The sequence below is a fragment of the Scleropages formosus genome, chromosome 12 (genome assembly GCF_900964775.1).
Source record: "Scleropages formosus chromosome 12, fSclFor1.1, whole genome shotgun sequence".
Taxonomy (NCBI): Eukaryota; Metazoa; Chordata; class Actinopteri; order Osteoglossiformes; family Osteoglossidae; genus Scleropages; species Scleropages formosus.
In genome coordinates, this window is record NC_041817.1 from 16,941,277 (window position 1) to 16,963,886 (window position 22,610).

The following is a 22,610-nucleotide window of genomic DNA, read 5'->3' on the forward strand; positions in this document are numbered from 1 at the left end:
CAAGTGGGCGGCTGCTCATTTAGAACAAATTCTGGAACCAATATCAACAACTAATACAGTGGACCCTGTTTCTGAACAAGTGGAAAGTGGAGCATTTGGAACTGGTCTGGTCAAGAGGGAGTTGTAGGTTCAAATCTGTCAGGAAAATGATGTGGTACACAGTATTAATGACTTCCAATTAGATATGGACAAAGCTGTGTAAATCAGTGCATGTGAGAAATATTTTGCAAAAACATTTTCTTGTACAATTACTAAAAAGCAAACCTGAAAGGGTTAGTGACAACACTCCTTGAGAGTTGGGGTGAAAACTGTGACCTCTACCTCCTCCCAGAACATATAGGAGTTGGATCTGTCCAGTCAGGTAATTAAACACATAAAGCTTGGCATAATGGTTTTAATTTTCTGATCAGCCACATTTCCTTCAGACCATAATCATGTCAGTACATATCGCTACATCTTAATTGTTAAAGATAATTATTAAAATGTGAGATTAGCGCTAATCTGATATCACAAAGGTTAAATGTATGCTCATTTTGATAAATTAAAATGTTAAAATTCTTAATGATTTTCCCACATTACATCAAACTTTGATTTAGATTAGCCAAACTGAGAATAGATGAGGGATAAAAGTCCTACATTCAAGATAAGAAAGCTCAAGGTAACTGACCGTTAAATTGTATATTTAGCATAACAGTGATACAAAACATAACTGAAAAATAATATGCTTATTAATGGTTAGACAATATCAAAGTGGTCTTGTAGTCACAGCAAGGAAACCCTATATCCAAGCAAAAGGAAAGAGAGAAAAAAAAAAATGTTTATAGCTAGGTTCTGTCATATGACAAGTGTCCTTTGTTCCTTCAGCTCTAGCATGTCTAAGAGGCAGCTCTGGAGTATACTTTCACATCTTGGTTTCTGCGCTCCTAGCAGGACAGCAATACATGACAGATGACCCTTTAAAGATATACACATCACATTCTTAATACACATTTGAAAAGATATATAAAGGCACAGTTGCAGTAAGAACAGAACAGCTCTTTGAATGTGTCGAGCTCATGTGGGTGAGCCACAAAAGCCTATCCTTCCCAAATGACACACCAAGAGGGACGAGTGTAAACCCAACAGCAGGGAGACCAGGGCCAGTCTTTCCTGGAGCAACTAGGACAGCGAAGCAGCCAGGAAGTCGAGTATCCTACATGGGCCATCCATGCAGCTCTGCATGTGAAAGGACTTCAGCTGAGTGGCTGCTACCTCTGATGGTCACACCTTACTGTCCCCCCAGTATGCTACAAGGTCAAGATATTTGTCAAATGTGGTAGGATTTCATCATTTTCTACTGCTTACCATAGACAAAAGAATTAAAATTTAAAAACTGATTACTATCAGTCTAACTGCTCTTCCAGTCATTAAATGTGAGCAACATGGTTTTTGAGAGCAAAGTGAGCTACCTTCATTAGAATTCATTAGGCGTCAAAGTGACAGGAATAAGGACAATGATCATGCATTGTAGGCCAGGCCCTTGGGAGTCACCCCAAAAAAAGCAGGACCTAGGCTACAAAGCTCTGACGGAATAGCCAGACGTGCCAGCATTGGACCACTTGGAATGCCTAGCGTAGTGCAGTGGTATGGGCTGTAAAACTTGCTGCCTTTGCTGTCCAGAAGAAAGGAGAAAGAGACAAGAGTCAACACCTAGTTCTCACAGACATTCAACTTCAGGGGTCAGCATTCAAATTTTCCCTCCAAATGCATCCATAACACAGATTCAGTAGAGACAATCAATTAGAGGTTTCTAGGAAATTTACAATAGTATTGCTGTCAGACAGTAAGAAACTGTCACTGTATAAAACCCACTGGCAATAAAAAAAAAAACCAAGGAAGTTAAACCCAGACAATATGGCAGAGTCGCTTAGTCTACTTAATGTGATATTACATACAGTTTGTGTGTACAGTACATATGAACACACCCACAGAAGGATGTGTTCAGCTTTATGGATTATGTGTATGAGCCTTTGAGCTCAGCTGTGTTCCTGTCTCAGAGAATGGGCAGCAGTCTCCTACACCGCTGCAGTCATGGGGTTCTTCTGTCTGGGGTCGCCCTGGGGTTCCTCCATATAGCCATAGCGCTCCGGGCTGCCAGTGCGGTACCCGCTGCGGTTCACAGTGTCGTAGCGGGGTGCCCGGAGTGGGAGGGTTGGAGACGGTGGGACATCCTGTCGGAATGGACCCCTCGTTTGTGGCGGAGGTGCATAAAACCCGGGGTCAGGTTGCCGGGAGTCGATGCCTCTGTGTTCTGGACCACGGGGGTAGTGATCCTGAGGGCCATAGCCAGGGACGCTGGGCTGTGGGCTGGAGTAGTTTGCAGGTTCCCTGTGTCCAGTACGCAATGGTAATGGGTAATCACTTGGGTCTGCAAGGCCACGTCTGTGACAGAAAAATAAATGCACAGTTAAGGAGAGGGGTAGTATATTCCAGTTTTCCTTGTGGAGGAATGATGCTTGTTGTCTAACAGGGTCTTAATGGGTGCTACAGGGCCAACAGTGTTTTGGGCAAAAGCTACAAAGCAAGTGCAATGATACACATTAATGAGCAGCTCAGCTGTCTGCATGGAGACTAATATGGCGCTGTTGCGGCAAATACTGGTTGATGCACCACCAGTCCAGGAGAGAGCACGAAAAAAGTTCGCTCTTCATTGCCATCTCAATCTCCATCTCCCCTGAGTGAGCCATTACGACTGATCTCCCTGGTAACTTGAGTCGTGTAGAGCCATAACTCAGCACTCCTTGAGATTGGTCGTGCAATCTGGATCCTTCCATCTTACATGCTGGGCTCCCGGATTGGGTGACTCACACCAAATACTGAATACCAGCTGCACTGCCAGTTGCAATGCCCTTCCCCTAAAACATGGTAAGAGAGTGGCTCTTCCTCTGGCTCAGCAGAATGGGTGTGGCTTGCATAAAGACCATATACAACCCAAAAGCGTGCCTGAGCCAGAGAAGAGAATGTTCCATGCCTCAATTGTCACTCTGGCCAAATGCAAAGCGCTTGTCTATGAGCAAGGAAAGGGAAGAGCGACTGACTTTCTAAAATAACTGGCTAACAGACAGACACAAGTTCGGGACAAGATACAAATGTCGTTACTATGTCTCCTGCTATGTTTAGTAGATAAATGAGCACTATAGCTTTGGGTGTGATGTTGCCCTTATACAGTCCCACACACTTATGAGCTCCAAAGCCTTCACGCTGACTGTCAATTGGACTACTTCTGAAGCTTGAGGCAAGAGAACAAAAGCATCCCAAACATGAGCAGAATGCGGCTAAATCACGTGTAGCCTCGACCACCCAAATGGCGGAACACTTGCTGTTTGAGCGAGGGCCGCTGGGGGCAACTTGTCTGTCATTTGATGGACGACTGGCCAAGGTCCCTGTGATGTCACCCCATCCCAAAGCACAGATAAAAGGAGTTCAGGGACAGATGAAGGACACAAACACCATTACCACAGCAGGCTCACAGCACAGAGCCCCACACACAGAGCATACCTGGCCCTGAACAGACATCTTGTGGTTAACCACAAACAATGGTGCGATCTCCAGGAAATTAGCTCCACCTCTTACTGCAGACCATTGCTAAGTTTGTTTACAGTGAGAATTAATAAGCAGTATTATGCATCTGAAGACTGCAAAGACTTCAGGTCATTAAAGAAATTAAACCAAGTAACCTTTAGGAGACAGTATGCTAGAGCAGTGGGTGAGGTCTAATGTGTGTGAGGTGTTCTGTGGTCAAGTGGCTAAATGTGCAGACTGAAAACGGAAAACTATGATGAAAACTCAATCCCAACCCCTCTGGTAGACCACAGTGGGGGGTGCACTGTACAAATTCCCTGTTCTGAAGAGCACATGTACAGACTGTATGCGTAGTGGGTTAGAGACATAAGGGTGAACCCCTGCAACTCTTTTTGCCATTTTTGTACTGTTCTGGTTTCTGTATTGATCCAGAAAGTGCATTTCAAACATCTCAAACTCTTGATATGCATGGTTTTAAAACTACATTTTAAATATGTTGCCTTCTTGAGACAAGGACAAATTCCACAAGTGCAGTCAATGAGGCTTTCTACATCTGCCAAAGAAAGGAGAAGGGACATCTGTTAACTGCCCTCTACCATCCATATCTCCCTTACCAAACATCCAGCAACAGCTGTAGGAGTGACAGCATCCAAACAATCGTGTCAATGCTATGAAAACATTGAAACAACTTTTCCCCCACAAAGTAGAAAAAAAAGAACAGCTGGTAGCGTAATGGTTAGCGCTACTGCCTTTGGACCCAAAGGTCGCAGGTTTGAGCCTCACCTCCGGCTGTAGTACCCTTGAGCAAGGTACTTACCCTAAAAAAAATGCTCTAGTAAAATTACACAGCTGTATAAATAGGTAAATAATTGTAACCTTAACCCTGTAAATTGCTTTGGAGAAAAGCATCAGCTAAACGAATAAATGTAGTAAAAAAACAAGAAACGTTCAAGCATAGATTGATAAAATAAGTAATTTAGGCTGAGCTACTTTTCATGTAGTAGAGTTCTTCATTTAACAGACACTTTTCTCCAAAGTGGTACATCTCAGAAAAAAATACAATGTGTGCATCACATTAACAGGAGATTTGGATACGGTCACATTTCACCATATGAACCAGCACATGTAGCTTCAGAAAGGCTTTCCATTATTAAACAATGTAATGAACACAAACCCACTCCTCTTCAAAAACTACGTGATGTCATACACATTTCAAACATACGTATTTGCTTCCATAAAGTTATCAAAAATGAATGTTTCTCAAAATAATACTAAAATTGATCAAAATCAGTGTGCACAAGCTATAATGGAGCATTCCCAGTGGAAATGATAAGTATTTACATGCGTTATCTATACAACAGGACCTATAGGTCTCTTGTACAAACCCATGTGTGGACTTCACAGGGGCTCTTAATGACTGTGTCCATCCAATAGCCAGATGTGAGCACCTGACCATTTTCAGGTTGTTAATGGGCATCATTGTGAATGGGTCCCTGCTAATGTTTGACCAGGACGTATAACAGCTGTCATTAAAAGCCTACCCATTACAAACATTTTAGAATGAGGTGTTTACAGTTGCTAATGCAAGCATCTAAAAAGCAGTCTAAAATTAAGGATGGAATGCATGTTCATATTTTATTTGTGGCAATCCTGTAATTGACAGGAAGCAAAGTCTTGTTACCTTTGTTTCTTCTCTAGGTAAAGTTTTTCAAAGTAGTTTTATGAAAAAAGAATGACTTTGTTATAAATAAAAGAAATGAATAAATAAAAATCTAATTTGAAAGGGAAAAAATTAAAGTCTTAGTGGAAGAAACCACGAGACGGTCTTTCATCAGCCAGGGCTCGACGATGCAGTTTAGAATGTATGAAACTTGAGCTAACGAAGTTCCGCTTCCTGAAATTAGATTTCATTACCTCATCTCCATTCCCCTGTAATAAAGTTACTGCAAAATAACACTTTATTTATTTGAAGCAAAACAGAAACCACAACAAAAGAGCAATAAAGGTAAAGTGAGAAATGATGAAAAGAAAAACAGCCGTGCCATCTATCAAACCTGAGACGTTGGATGTAAACAACATAGGTATGGTGTGATGCACACCCACTGGGCAAACCTCCTGCAACAGAGAGTTGCACTACCACTGCTGGCACTCAAATTCCAGGAGCACCAATGTCCCAGAGTGCACCTGCATGTGTGAATGCTTGGTGCCACTTCTCTGACAGATAAGTTTAGCTTCCCACAAACAGCTCTCCCTGTCTCTGTCACCCTACTGAACAGCTGGGTTGGGCTCAAAAACATGTGGCTCCTGAGCCAACTACTTGTAGTTGGCTTTATTACATCTCATCACTGGTAATTCTTTGATTCTTCTAAAAGGATCTACCATCTGCCCTTAATCATCACATGGGCGGCAGAGTGGCACAGTGAGTAGTACTGCTGTCTCACAGTGCCTGGGTGGCACGAAAGGACGTGGGTTCGATCCCTGATCAGCCTGTGTGGAGTTTGCATGTTCTCCCTGTGTCTGCGTGGGTTTCCTCCCACAGTCCAAAGACATGCTGTTCAGGTTCACCCACAGTGTGCGAGTGACAGAGTGTGGCTGTATGGATGAGTGACACATTGTAAGTAGTATATCTAGCAGTGTAGCAGTATTCATCAGTATCTAGCAGTATTCACCACAGTGAATAAGGTGTGTGGGCTGATAACACTACATAGAGTTCACTGGAAGTTGTTGGAGAAGTGTCTGCTAAATAAACAATAAAATGATGATATGCAGACCTTCATGATGCTACTACTCAAAGACCACGGTGACTACCTTTCAGATCTCATTAAATATAAACCATCTTTTACACTTGAATGATGTTTCACAGACAATTTCTAAGAATAATGGAAGTTTAAGTCTTGGATTTTTTCTTTATGGTCTTTAGGACAAAGATGACACTGCAAGGGCCTGGATGACACAAGGATGTGAATCTGTCCAATGAGTTCACACAAAATGAATAACAGCACTGACATACATACACAAAGTCACCACAACATTAATATAGTCTACAACAGGTCATCCAGCAGGATGTAGCTTGCACTATGCATGATGATGTCAGTCTTGTTGTTTGTCCAAATAAGTAGAAAAAGCCTACAAGGAGAGGAGTAAGAAGCAAAAAAGGAAATATTGTCAGACCATACTCCTGGAAATACTGGGCAAAAGTGTCAAGCAACAGTTCTGTTAGACCTGCAACTTGAGCCTTGAGGAGGTCAGAAGGTCCTGAAGTCTCACTGCTTTGTAAACGATTGTATACCTTTGATACCATCTCACATGAGCATGGAGGTGAGAGTGTCAAATGAGTCTTATTCTAATCAAAGACGTGTCGACAATGCCTGTCCTACGACTTCAAATCAGAATCAAAATCAGAATCATAATCCCATTTGACTGTTAGAATGCCTGAGACCTTTAAGAGATGGCACATTGGATTGTAGATGGGTGTGTGTCAGAAGAGTATGTCAGAGTGTGTGAGAGACTGTGAGCTAGCTTGCACAGGGGTCCTATTTCACAACCAGTGAGAAACCGTGTGGCTTGTTGCACATGCAGGGAAATGCGAGCCTACCTGACACCGGGTCAGAAACCGGAACAGCTGGGCTGCTCCACAGAGACTTTGTCAAGGTGCAAACTCACAGCTTTCCAATTTCAGGACAGATACTTGTACTAGAAAGGCAAGTGGCTACCATAATGAAACACTATCACCCAATTCCCTGCCTCAGGGGACACACTAGAGACAGTAAGCACTAAGAATTCCAGTGTGTAAGTACATATATAGAACTGGGGTAAGCAGTTTAAACTAGTGCAATGTTACAGCTATGAGTACATATATTTGCAAGTGGAACTATGAAGGTGTGTGTATCAGAATACACAATATATGTAAGTGTTTGGCTGCAAATATGTGTACGCACTGGTGTATACTTTTGAATGTTCACAAACAAAGGTGAAGAAAGAACACCGATCTGGGGATCCTCGTTCACAAGCAGACAGTGTAACATACTGGGGTTGACAGTCATTTAGTCTTCTCAATTACTCATTTCTGTGTTCCAGTTTCCATTATGTACCTTTGTTCTACAATCATTTGAAATGGACAGCTGGGCAAAAACGAGAAAAGATGCTAAAAACTGCACTAAAGCTACATATATTTAAAATAAAAAATATATATACAAACACATACATATATACATATATAATTTTTAAAAATATATGAAGCATTAGTGCATCAGTGCAAGTGTGTGTATGTGTGTGCGTGTATATATATACACACACACACACACACACACACACACACACACACGTCTATGAAGCAAAGTGGTCAATCTGAAGAATCTGCCTGTATCTAACCAACCATGAGGTATGAACTACACTTGACCTCCACAGCCCACCACTGAACTGGGCCACCCACACCAGTTTTCACTTCTCCAATTTCAAAAATTCTTTTTTTTTTTCCTTAAAAAAAGGAAGACTATTTCAGCCTATCCGCAGTGTCATGGAGAATGATGCTATCGCTATTGCTCATGTAGGACATGGTTTCTAGAGTTATCTAGTAGAAAAATTGTAGATTCTGTGCTGGTGATTCTATGGTGACCTCAGTAGAGGGTATTCACAGTCCTGATCCTACCTTGCACTCACATACAGGACCTCACCAGCAGGTCTTATGTTTTCTCTTAGGGAAAGAGAATAGAATGGGGGTGTTCAACATTTATAACAAAAACAGTCAGACTTTAAAAAGATTGAAATGCTGTAGCACAACTGCACTCACTATATAGCAACAGTGCGGATGAAAGGACAAGGGGATGAAGAAGAGAATGAAGCTCTTTCACAAGATGCAGACGCCGCCATCTGCAGATTAATCACTCCATTAGCACTCATAGCAAGGAAATGAGGGCTTGTCCACATTGTGCACAACTTTGACTCAGCCTGATAATCCAATAATCTGTAGGAGAGGGTTATGGACTCTTCTGATTGAATAACCCAGAGTTGAGCTACACTGGGTACAACTCTCAGCCATATTTCAGTAATCACCCTAATTGGATGCATATGGTGCCCCCGCCCCCAACATCAGCATAGCCACCAAGGGTCCAGAAGGGCTTTGTGGCAGCTGAGGGACCATCAGTCCAAAATGAGGTTCTTGCTCAAGGCAGGGTGGGAATGATTACCAGGGTGCATGGTGCTCCAAGTCAGTGTGCATAAGGTCTGGGACGTCTGCTGCGGAGGAGGAACATGGTAATGTAATGGAGTGGAAATAAAGCATTGAAGTAATTTGAAAGGAAATAGGTCTCAATAAGGACCCCAAATAGGGGTTTCACACAAAGTTCAGCATTAAGAACTGTATTTTTCAGATCACATGTGGTGCGACCTCAGCACAAAGCAGCATTGATGCTAAGTAATGCAAAACATGACTCGAAGAGCCATATTATACAAAAGCCAGATATCAGAAGTCAAAGTACAAAGGGGATAAATCACTCTTTAGAGAATATAGTTATTTTGGAATGTAGTAAAAATGTATATTTTGCATGTTCTCAACACACTGCATTCTCAGTTCTCTCAATCACGGATGCAAGATCCAAGCCTCCTGGATGTTACCCCTTCCATACTTGCCAACACTCTCCACAGTCTTCCATTTCTTTAACAGCTGCTTATTTAGTCATCCAGAAACCCATGGTCTGCTTACGTTCAAAGACTCGATAATGTTCAAGACTTTTGCTTAGTTTTCCTGTCCTGCAGGCAAAGGTTTGCTGTGCAGTGCGCACTGGACTTGTGCACCTCTCCAGTTGAGCACCTCCCTGTCTCCTGAAGTTCCTTGTTTCCAAAAAGGAAATCAGGTGAACTGCAAGGGTGAGAGGACCTGTAGATGTGAGCACTCCAGGTATAATTATAAGCTTTAAATAGGATTACTGTCCCTCTTGGTTTCCTGTCTCCTCTTTTGCTCCCATTAAACACTTGGTCACAGGTACAGACTTGACTGGAGATGGACTTACCTGGGAAGTGAGGCATACTGGCGTTCCACGTCCTCATAGCGGGGTGCCATCCGAATGTCAGGCCCTCTTGCTGGCATCTATTGACAGAATGTAGTGGTTAGAGCTACTGCCTTTGGATCCAAAGGTCACAGGTTTGATCCCCACCTCCAGCTGTAGTACCCTTGAGCAAGGTACCTACCCTAAATTGCTGCAGTAAAATTACACAGCTGCATAAATGGGTAAATAATTGTAAGCTTGTGACAACTGTAACCTTAACATTGTAAGTTGTTTTGGAGAAAAGTGTCAGCTAAATGAATAAATGTAAATTCACAACTGGAAAAAGCAGGGACCGACTGGTTTCCAATAGACTCAGGCAAATGGGTCTTCTCTCTTTCACAGGGTGACCCACAGTAACCAGTCACTACTTATGGTCAGGTGATCTCAAAATGAGCCTTCAGTATAAGCCCTGAGCTACCTGTCTGGATATGCTGGACATTGTGGGCACTGGCTATAGCTTCTCACCATGGTAACACTTCCCTGAAGCAGACAGAAGTTTGAAACTTATCTGGTTATTTCTTTAATCAGAATGTAATGGAAGAAACAAGCTTATCTCTGAGTTTATGGTGACATTTTTCTGGCAGCAAAGGCATCTGCTAGTAGACAGGTTATTGGGAGTAAAACACAAGGAGGACATCTAAGATAGGGAGTATCTGCAGATCATGATTTGTGAGAAGACATACTATGAGTGCTTCATTGCTTCTCTGATGCTTTTATCCAAACTGATTTTCAGTTTTGTTCTTATATAGCTGGGTACTTCACTGGACCATGGTTAAGCACCATCCACTAAGACACTACAGAAAGGTGCTCCAAAACTTGAAACATTGCCATTCACTTTAATGCTATGTCCTTAAATACTACCCTACAGCTGGAAACACATGTTGCTGTGCAACAGAGGATGAAGAGATAGAAGTGAATGAAGTTGTGATGCAGCCAGTTCACCCTGGGTTCCAGTATCTTGCACTAAGTATAGAAGTGTTATTCATTTTAGTTCATGTATTCACTGGCCACGTTCAGTAAAGTCAAGATGGAAAACAAATATCTTCATCAGCGCAGCAACCCAGGAATTGACTTAAGTTGTCTAAACACGCGGGGAAGGAAATGGCACTTGTTAAATGTTAATATCGTATAAATGAGTATATTCAGGGTGAACCTTTCTGCATAGCTTAATTATAGCACAGAATCTAATCACCATCTCTTCATGAGTAGACTAGGAATATTCGCATTCTTCCTTGAACCCTACTTGTTATGTAGACATGATTTCACAACAGTAGAGTCTTGGTTCATCTTTGCACTTGGCAATGAAAGTGTTCACTTAATAATAACATGGGTATTCAAAGCACAATCAAACTGACAGGAAATGGTAAAGTGGCACATTACAGATCATCAGTCGGTAGAGGGCTTCAATAATTCATCAAGGACCCATTTTGCATACTTGCACCAAAAAAAAAAAATTCAAACAATACTATATCTTAGCACAGTATCTGGTATTATGCGGACCTGCAAATAACCTCAATTATTAAAAATATCCAAGTGATACCTTTAATATTAAAACAACGCAAGCAAATTTTTTAGCTGTATTAAGAGTTGCAACAAAACTCAGAAACAAAAGAAAAATGTAAGTTAAACAGACGGAATAATTCTGAACAAGGACACCACAGCTACCTTACATTGTCATTTTATTGTTCCTTTTGAAGGCCATGGTACTTCTTTGTTTAATTTTAACAATGGGCTTATGGCCTGAGATTCACTTGAGTCCTAGTCAGTATGAGCAAATCTCAGGGGGAAATATCCAGAAACATGCACCAATAGCTGTATCCCCTGAGTTGTATGAATGACAAGAGCAGCTGAAAGAGAGAAGTAAAGCATTAGGACAGGTTCTGGCTGGCGGATGCAGCTCTGATCTGGAGAATGGGCACAGCTCTCTTTCTAGCCACTTAGCCAATCCATGGACCGTAAAAAAGCCTAATGAGACCCCAGAGTGCTTTGCTGCAGGACACCATATAACCTCAGAGCGATTAAAGCCCACCGGACACAAGTTCTGCACCGAGCACTCTGCGAGACCCTTCTGCTCTGAGAGATGATTATGAAATCCTTCCATCTGCGCCCCACCAAATCTTGGGCTTTGATGGAAATCTCGTTCCCTAAGTGAGGGAGCCTTGAATTTGGACAGCAGGTTATCCCCAGAACTGCCTGATTTCACCCAGCCCTCCCAACAAATGGAGAGCGAGGTGGGGTCAGCAGGCTCATATCTTTCAAGCAAAGAAAATCATTTCATGCCACACGAGCATAGGAGAGAGGTGAGAGAAAAGTAATTTGGCCGCATGAGACAGACACCCTGACCGACTGCTTCTTCCAGGAGGATACCTTTCCCTCCTCTTGCATCTTAATGAAGGCTTTTCCATCCACCCACCTGCTCTTCAAGAGAGTGTGACCACTTTGGCGATGATGATTTATAAAAGTGGCATGCAAGTGGGCTGAAAGGAGGAGTTGACAGAGGCTCAATATGCAAGGAGTGTTGCGTGCAGAAGCTTATAATTGAGTGAAAAGCCAGCAGAAGAAGTACCAGTGGAAGCAGGGACTGGAAATATGCAAAGTTCTTTCCTGGCAGGTAATATTTAAAGAGCTGTGCGGCTCTGACATACATGAGACCTGGGCTCTTATTAATATCAGTGCTGATTAATGGCCTTCTTTAATCCATCAGGAACTGTACTCGTAAAACAGAGTGAGTTACATGTCGGCACAGGGATTACAGAAAGCAGTTTAAAATATGTTGAAAAGGAAATAATGCTAATAACACGTAAAGCTGTTTGATGTCTGTGAAACTAACTGTACTGAAAATGGCAGCTCCAGCAGAACATCCCGGATTTTTCATAGTATGTGAAATCAGAGGCCTAGTGTTAAGCACTAAATTTAGAATTGTGCTACACGGGGTCGAACTTAAACACGCAACGTGCTGTGTCCATTATTTTGACAAAAAAAATATGGCAATCCTCTGTGCACAATTTCATTGCATTCCAGACTAACATTTCTCAATTGAGATTTGAAGATCTAAATGCATGAAAAATTAATCCTTTAAGAGGTTTTTACTTAACTGACAGTTAATGTGAATAGGTTTGAAGGAGACTATGTCCCAGCACGTAGCAGTGAAAGAAAACCCTCAAATTCAGAAAACAATCTGGCCATAATAGCCCCTGTGGCCTGCCAGGAGCAGCCTCATGATAATAAGAGTGTTCTGGACATAGGCATTAATGGCTGGTACCATCCATTTTACCCTTAATCACTCCTACTACTCCCAACACTCCTTGAGGTGGGGCTTGTTAAAGAGTGTCTCTGCATATGTGTGCATGTGCATCCACCTTCACCCACATGGACACATACATAAAAGACAGAAAAGAGACGACACGTGCACAGATGCAGTGTCTCAATGCAAACTCAAACTCAAAGTTCAAATCAAACTAGAATGTTTTCAAAAGAATGCACTGGCCTGCAATATCCCACATGTGGTGGGCTATTTATGGTACAAAGGAGACAGGTTGTACCATTCATGTGCCTTATGATTTTATTCTCATTTTCTGACCTGCATTTCCTCCTGCTCCCCCCGAGCCTCTTACTTGCACTTACACAGAGAGATGTATGAAGATGATTGGCCTTTATACAGAACCTCAGAAAAAAGCAGCACCTGGCCCAACAAAGGCAGTGCTCCGATGACACAAAAGCCCCACTACAGAATTCCCGAAGCCCCAGGCCTGTTTAACAGCCCTAGCAGCAGAATGACATGGATTCAGAATGCAACAGCAACGCAGCTGTCCTTTTCACACAGCTTGCATTCCAGAAGACACAAGTTCCTTTCCCTTACCACCTCCCCACCACCCTGGCTCCTCAGCCCCACACAACACATACAATAACCCCAAGCACTACTGGAGGGGGTTCTGACCTCAAGCATCACAGATTGCTTTATTAAAACAAAGCCATGAAAAACAAGCGCATGCACCGAGCCCTCCATCTCCCAGCGCCTCCCTTTTCAGTGCCGTAATTGCTCCCATTCTTGAGCATGATCCATCTCCAATGCTAATTAAGCGGAGGCCTGCGACAAAGCCCCACCAACTGGCTCTGAACATGTCTCCTGCTGGCAGCTGCCGGGACGGCCAAAAGACGCTTGGCAAGCACCGGCGAGATTCCTCTGATAGCTTTAATTTTTTATAATTTCCTTTAATGAAGTTCCATTGATTTTAATTGGGGATAGAGCGCAGTTGGAGGGAGACCGGAGGCATCGGCAGCAGCCATGCCGCAAGCTGCGCCTGGTCTCACAGAGCTCCACGCAATGTGAGGACCCAGGACTCTGTCTGTGGACCTCCAGGTCACAGGCAGAACTCAGACTAAGGGGCAGTAGATGTCCCATGTGACCCATCTACACTGATGGCACACTGGAAGAAACAGAACACATAGTGCTATATGCAGAAGAAAGCGCCCTTTTACGTAATTATTGGCATTTTTCAACTAACATTGCATATTTCCCCCAGTTCTAATTTTACCAGCCGGAGTTAGTTACATAAAACCTAAGGGATGTTTCAATGCTGTTCGGGCTTCAGCAACTTGGATCTTAGAATTTTAATTACTCAGAATTTGACATCTTTATAAGAGTTCACTGCAGATGCAAAACACGCTTTTTACATTAATGCAGTCAGAAAAATCTAGCCTCTAAATTCAAAGTCAACGTTCAAAATGTCAAACACTCCTGCTACATAACCAAACTAATTAGAAAGGATAATCAGAGGTGCTGTATGCTGTTCACCCATATTTGAGCAATCAACAAGGATGAAGGTCAATGTGAAGGAACATGCTGACCTTATTTACTTATGCTCCCTGAACAATAAAACAAAGTATAGTTTCCTCACTGGCTTTTACTTTAAAGGCTTCCTTTCCCAAACAGATTTTAAATGTTATCTCTGAACTGGCTTTCAACAAGCAGCCGTGTGAGTGGTATTGACTAAATGACCTCACCCCTTTGTATCTCCTTTCATGTGATTATATTCTTAAACTAAAGCTTGTGAAACAGAATAATAAATGAAATAAATAAGAAAAATCAGGGCAGTGTTACTCTCAAAGTCAATGACTTCCTACACTTCCCAGGAATTCAACTTCCTTTGTTCCTGTAATCCTTAGGAGGAACTTCTAAGAAGGGTAACTCTGTGATGAAAGTCTATTGGAGTGGCCTTGACTTAAAGAAATTATCGCCCCCTTCTACCCCCACATCCCTTCTCAGGCTCTCTATCAACCATCCTTCCAAGGCTTTGAAGGACAAATTGTAGGTTTTTAAAAAAAGTACAGGCAATCTAGACGTGACAGGATGGCGAAAGTAATCTCACACTCCTGTGATTTTTTCAGCATGTCCAAAATCTAAAAGTTCTTTAAAGAGGGTGGTCGTGTGGTCCCACTTGTGCCTGGATTTCATACTTTGTACCAGTTCTTTTTACCATTTCTTTTGTAACAGGTTCATTAGAGTTAAAATAATAATATTAATAATTATAAATAATAATAATAAAAAAAAAAAAAAAAAAAAAAAAAAAAAAACTTTCACAGAATACTTTAACACAAATGAAATACATAGGAATTGATCTGGATTATTTAGTTTCAGGCAGAGCTCATGATGTAATGCGTGGAAGGAACACTCATTTGTCCCCCACAATCGGGTGATTGCTAGGAAAAACACACCTCCAGGCAAGAACCGTCTACCTTCTTCCTTCTTCTATTATATTACATTTAACAATCCACAAGATCTTGTGTTTCCTAAAGGTACGTGTTCATGGAGCATATTGGAAGGAATCATTGGGTTATACGGACAGTGGTGCAGATTTTATTCACCAGCATTGGTCTAACAATGTTCTATTTTACACAGCACCAGACACTCAAGGTAAATGCACCCAGAATACAACTCGCTACTAACTGCTTTACAGATTTCTCAACGCCTCACTGTTCCAAGTTATCATGTCGTTGCGACTGAGCACTGTCAGGCAGATATATACATACACTGCAATTAAGAGCATAATGTTAAGGTACATGTCATCTTTTAAAATGTATAGAGTGACTTTATCACTGTGGAGAATAAGTGGTTTTTAAGTTCTGTGAGTTTTCAGACATTGTGAGGAGATCCAGATAAGGAATACTACATAAATGGGGGCTATAGCATAGGTCTGTACCATGTTACTTGAGGGTCATTAGTTTCATACAACAGAGATACAATGGGACCTTATTCCTCTAAATGGTCATTTTCATTTGACTTGTGTTCTATGAAAGTGTCCAATTTCTTTTGTACTTACAGCAATAAATCAATTAAGGTGTCACAGCAACTGATATTAAGGAAAGATGGAGAGTTTGGGGAAGCTGGGTGAAGGAAGGGGGAGTAGAGACTCTTGGCTGAACTTAAGGCACTTCCTGCTTCTGAGCTCTTTGGGTGGCATTAGCCCCTTTGATGTACTGTTGCTATAACCTGGTGCTACAGTGCATACCTCTAATTGCCCCTAACCAGCCACAGACCCCAAGCTCCCATGGATAGTTATCAGGCAAAGTTATAATTACAGGTGGGAAAAACTGACCACTTCTATCACGCCTGGATTCAGTGGTAATCTCCTTCTCTGTGTGCGGGTGTGTGTGAGAGATCAGATTCAAGTCCACACACACAGCACAGCACAGCTGCATAATATTCGTAGGATCCGTCCCTACCTCACTACTGACTCCGCCCAACTACTTGTCCAGGCCATGGTGACTTCCCGCCTGGACTACTGCAACTCTCTTCTGTGTGGCCTTCCTGCTAATCCTGCCATCAAACCTCTGCAGCTTCTACAGAATGCTGCTGCACGAGTTGTGTTTGATTTGCCAAAGTGCTCCCATGTATCGCTTATATTCATCTCTCTGCACTGACTTCCTATAGCTGCCCGAATCAAATTCAAAACCCTGGTTACTGTGTACAAATGCATCAATAGAACTGCCCCCGGCTATTTACAGGACTTGATCAACCGGTACACCCCAGCCAGGCCCCTTCGCTCATCTACTTCTGCTCGCTTGGTGGTCCCGCGCACGAAAGGCAAAGTTCGGAGGTTCCCGGTTCTGGATCCCTTGTGGTGGAATGACCTTCCCCTGTCACTCAGAACTGCGGAAACTCTGTCTGTTTTCAAGAAGGGTCTGAAAACCCACCTTTTCCAGATTCACTTCGCCCAAGATCTCTCCAGCTCATCTATGGTGTAACTGTTCACACATCGTAACTCCAGAAGCATCCCCAGATACAACCTTTATAAATAATAATAAAAAAAAAAAAAAAAAATTGGTGTGGGTATCGGAATTTGTCTACCCTGTGTCTTATGCACCTCCTTGAACGATGAACCTCGGTGCAGTAAGTGATAGGGAACAAATTAGGTTTGCTTGAGACTTTCATGTCTGCAGTTATGTCTCCTTCTCTCAATGTAATGCATAAATTGTACTTTTGCTGAGATGTACGTCGCTTTGGACAAAAGCATCTGCTAAATGAATAAATGTAAATGTAACTACAGAGCCTACAGTACCATACTGACTACAATGTGACCTCACTTTAACCCCGTAGTGGAACGACATGAACCAACTGGGAAGTAACTTCCATGAGACATTGAGGAACCACCTCCTGATCCTGTCTGGTGAGTGCTAGCACAAAGCTGGGGAGGGCAAAGTCAGTGGGTGCAACTAGCAGTCGGGGTCAGGTCATCAGTATCTAATAAGCAAGCCGAGCTCATTGTGTGGCTGCTAGTTGAGGTTAAAGGAGTGGTCTGTCTGGAGAACCTGCTGTCTTTAACTGCTGAAGCACCTGCAGTAGACTAGGACTCTGTCCCATCCAGCACTTCCACTTCAGGAAAAGGAGAAAAAGCTTCCTTCTGTTCATAGGGTTTCTTGATGTTTCACGTACTTTTTCATGCAGAATTCAACATTTTGGGACCTAAACTTACAACTATGCCTCTCAAGATCTCATTTAGTTCTAGAGTACAAAACAACACAGGGTCCTAAGCCTGACATCAAATATTTGAGATGAGTGGAGCAACTCCATTTGCTGTTCTGGATAAAATGGGGCAGCTGCTCAGATCCAAGGCAGACACGTTGGAGGCTTTAAGTCTACTTCTGTGGCTTTTATAAACACTATGAGATATAAACGTTGACACATTCCCTCAGCAGTCGAGTGACTCATAGAAGATGACATCTAGTAACATATTGAACATTTACACATCTTTGCTGCATGCTTCTTTTTTGTTTTAAATTCTATTTTGCCTTAAGGCTAGCACCATGCTGTGCACACTGAACTCAGAGCAGTTGATCTAACAGAACAAAAGCTTGATGTTAATGTTGTTTTCTTCCTTTCCTGAAATCTCTATAGCCAGCCCTAAAGCAGTAAGAGAGCAGTGCCACAGCCCTGTCAACAAATGGTAATGTGAGACTATAGCACTGGCTTTCTCTTTTCACTAGCCTCTTTCCTGCCTCACAGACCTAGTGCACCTTAAACTGATAGTGTCTTAAGGGCACATAAAGGCAGACACGTACAGACATAGTCATACAAGGCACCAACCAGATTATACTGTGGAAAAGACTTTGAATATAGTACAAAAGGATATGGATGAGGTTCATTTGTGGTGGTGTACACCACACAAAAAACCACACTGGCTCAACCCTATAAAAGACAGATGGGGGTAAAAAATAACTCCTGAAATATTCCAAGTTCTTCAACTGGCATTTTGAATGAAACATTTAAATAGTTTCTTTTGCTTTATGAAATGTCTGTAACTGCTCTTGTGGTGGGTAGTTATGATTCAGAAAATATGGGTATTTAGGAAGTCCCAGTGCAGAGGCTGACCAACCCAGAACCAGTTGTAGAAGTACAGACTTTGTACTCATAACAAGATCACCCTCATCCCAACACTTCAGCCCTCCCTGGCAGTGTCCAATATGGGGCTGTTATCAGCCCTGGCCAGCGTTCCTTCTCTGGGGTGATAATGCTGTCCATTAGAGGGGAATAGAGCCCCTCATCTCCTCCAGGGACACGGACAACGAGCTGGGTGGGATGCTGCCATGCGTGTCGTCCCATTAAACAAACACTGACTGTTTTCACTGCAGCCATTAAACATGTGGTGAGAGGCAGAGGGAAAAAGAGCCTGTCTTCTGGGTCTCCCATTGCTGCAGAGGACAAGCAGAAATAAGCAATGCTTTATTACTACGATAGGAGCTGATAGTGGGGGCTGAGGTAAGGAAGCATATGACAGCAGATACTACTGCGGCTGGATTTCTGAACCAATAACAACAATGAAAAACAAAAGCAAGGAAGATCCTATACTGCTTCCAGTCATAACTCACAAAGCCAATCCAGAATACACAAGTAGAAGTGGGAAAAGGTCTAGTGTCTGAAATTCAAACCAGGTAATGAAGTTTCAGCAGCATGGTCATTTAACATACAAATACATTGATGGGTGGATCAAAGGCCCTGTTCTCATACAGCACTGTCACAGAGGAGGGGGTCTGATGTCTCAGTGTTTAGATGTATGATCACCATCCAGATCCATCAAAGTAGAGCATACAGAGGTTTATGGGGGTAAAAGATCTTGTAAGCGCATGATTAACATGTGTTTATGTTTAATAATGGAAAATCCTTTATGCAGCTATTCATGTGATGTATACTAGTTCATATGGTGGAATGTGACAAATTAACTGTACTCTGGAATCATGTATACGCTTCTTCTTCTGTAGAAGTAATACACGCATTGTATTGTTCTCTGAGGTTTTGTTCTCCGAAGCAAAGTACATCTGCTAAATGAATAAATGTAAATGAGTACGGCCCCCCTCAAAGAGATCTGAAAGAGTTCTGGTGTCCGACCCAGATTGAGCTGTGGAGCCACACACGCAACCAAATCACAGGAAGGTGACAGTCAGAAAACATTACCAGAAAAATGATAAAACATGATACATACCTCCTATCAGAGAGCAGCTAATTACTGCATGGCAGACAACAGCAAATTTCAATTAATGGATTTATTTTTATTTGGCATGATAAGTTTTATTCTACTAAACACAAGAGCAATCGGTCTGAATGAGAATATTTTGCAACAAACATATACACGATTTGGTAAAATTTAGAAGACGTATAGAAGTCTTAATAAATTACACTGACTTTTATTACTGGTTTATTTTTGAATAATTTTTGCAAACTGACAGGTAATCATAGTCACTAGGTGCTAAGGTGGCAGCCAGACACCACAGGACTGTGCTGTCCTCCATTGGACACGATGCAGGGAGAGCATCAGGAACAGGGCCTCAGTGGGAGAGCACTCTACACCAGGGATGAAGAGTGCTCCTGTCAGAAGCTGAGGTCGACCCCTGACTGTAATCAAATTAAAACCCTGTAATTATCCCTCAACGCAGGCTTTTCTTTTCTCTACTCACCACCCCCACTAGTCCTCCCCAGACAGTCATCTGATCAACTTATCCCCCACCTGACCCCCAGTGCTCACATTCATGACCTCTGAAGCGCTGCACAAACCCAGATGAATTCTGGGCAGTATACTGTCTCACTGCTCTGTACACACTGCTGGCAGGCTTAAATACTGTTTCTGTGGCAGGGTCTTCAAAAGCTATCAAAGAATCTGAATTTCACGCATTGCGGACCGGAACCAAGAAGCTTTTGCCTCCGGAACATGTGGCCTAGGCTAATTGCATTAACTTAGTCTAAAGTGGTACGAGTCCCATCTGGGCACTAGAGCCTTCTAAGGGAAGTCAAACAATTGTGTCTGAGGGGTCCAGGCCTCCTCTCTCCTGCCCGGTGGCAGGGTGTGCCATGTCGGCAATGGGCCCACAGGGACACTGCGTGCACTGTGGCACACACAGTAACCCCATTAACGCTAATCTGATGCTAATAGGCTTATAGTGAATGTTTCCCCTTTCATTCCCAATCCGGCCCACTGCCCAGCTCTTCACTTCTCACAGATCCCCTGCTGCATTAAATCTATAGGGGTGTGAAAGGACATCTGCTGTTTGGGGGGACCACCTACCCTTTAGGGTGGCATCCAGACCTTCAACAGAAGAGATAACTAGGAAGATGTTTCTTCAAGTCATTCTTTTTAGCTAATACATGCTAGTCTATAAGGTGCAAAGTTTAATTTCAAAAAAGATAAATGATATTTAAAATACAGATCATAGTTATGTGAAACAACTGTAGAGGACAGCATGTTTTTTGTTTCAACACCACCCAACATAAAAGCTGTGTTACTTATGCACTGAAGAAGCATTCACAAATTGAAATAGACAAGGTCGGAAGGGACCTTTTTTGGTATAGGTCCTGAAATAATGTGGAGCTCTCATAATGAAGAAGAAAGGGCTGTCACAACTCCACCAGGACTGCTGAACAACTCAGAACACTTTATTGCCACTATGTGTAACACAGAGGAATTGGTTATGGTTCAGCGCCAAACATGAGAAAACAGGACAATAACAATACACAAACCAACCACAACATGCAAACAATAAATACCTAGACAACAACAGTGCACACCACCAGCCTGCTAAAAAGACCAGTCACAGTCATTGAGAGCAACAAAAACAAAGTGGACAACAGCAAAGAAGAATGCCATGCATGTCTCTGCTGGTTGAAGGATGATCGTAAATCAGTACTGAGGACTTGCACAGTAAAGACACCCAAAGCTTTCTACATTGAGCTTCCTTCCAGCAGGTTTTACCCAGATACAAAAGCAGAGCCATTTTGTGCTCCTGACAAAAGGCAACAATGGCTGTGTAATTCCTGCAATTGCAACATCTATGTACATTAAAGGGGAATTACAGTGCTGGCACTCAGTTTGATGCGCTGTAGGTGGTTATGTTTTCAGCTGGGCCTGGTACACATGCCTCTACTTCTGACACAACTAATCCATTCTTTGGTTTGATAGATATTTGCATAAAGAATGGTTTGCTCCAGCTACTGTATGGCATAAATATCCTTCTTTTCAACTGGCAAACAAAATAGTGTTATATTTACATTTATTCATTTAGTAGTTGCTTTTCTCCAAAGCGACTTCCAATGAACTCTATGTAGTGCTATCAGCCCACACACCTTATGTACCAAGGTGACTTACACTGCTAGATACACTACTCACAATGTGTCACTTGTCCATACATCAGTGGAACACAAACACACACACACTATGGGTGAACCTGAATAGCATGTCTTTGGACCGTGGGAGGAAATCGGAGCACCCACAGGAAACCCACGCAAACACGGGGAGAACATGCAAACGTCACACAGACCGAGTGGGGATCGAACCCACGTCCTCTCGCATCACGCAGGCGCTGTGAGTCAGCAGCACTATTCGCTGTGCCACCATGCAGCCCATTTTGTTAATGCGATAATCGTTTGCACCAGGTAACTATGGTGGGTCAAGGCACACTGATGATTCACTGTTAACCCTCCTCTGCTGGTTAAAGCCTTTAGATCTCAGGCTTTGAACAAGGTGAGGGCCTGCAGCTAATTGTGTCATTTCATAATGGGCAGGGATAGTGTAAAGATTACTTCATGTCTGTCTAGGGTCAGAGTTCACAGGGTCCTTCAGGCAGTCAGTATGAGCACCGGCTGGCTGGTCCCAGACAGATTCCAGTCCTCTGAGCTCTAGCTGTGAGCCCATTAGTGGGGCCTGAATGCTGTAATGAAAAGTGAGGGGTTATGACCTACCTTAGACCGTGGTTACATCACAGTCAAAGACGGGGCAGGTGACGCCCCATGTTTCAATTGCTGCACTAGGTCTTGGGAAGTGAGAGGAAAAGAGGAGATAAAATAAACACACAAATCCATCTGTATGATTCAAAGGCCTGAATCATTAAATTCATCTCTTTTTCGTAGGGATGTCCGCTGGTTGATTTACTCATATTTCAGAGTCCCTTGCTGGCGTTTAGATTAAAACACCATTTACTTGATCCATTTGCAACATCATCAGGGAGGGAGGCAACTGTGGG

The 22,610-nt window shown here is 42.6% G+C and overlaps 1 protein-coding gene across 2 annotated transcripts in view; it reads right to left on the reverse strand.

The window, feature by feature from the left end:
- Positions 1-384: 384 nt before the first annotated feature.
- LOC108920701 (partitioning defective 3 homolog B-like) overlaps positions 385-22,610 on the reverse strand; it is a 164,763-nt gene continuing 142,537 nt past the window's right edge. For both annotated transcript variants that reach the window (XM_018729654.2, XM_018729656.2), the window contains exons 22-23: positions 9,570-9,646; positions 385-2,421 (exon numbers count right to left, since the gene is read on the reverse strand). In XM_018729654.2, coding sequence (XP_018585170.1) covers positions 2,055-2,421; positions 9,570-9,646 — 444 coding nt within the window. In that variant the 3' untranslated portion in view covers positions 385-2,054. The remainder of the gene's footprint in view (positions 2,422-9,569; positions 9,647-22,610) is intronic.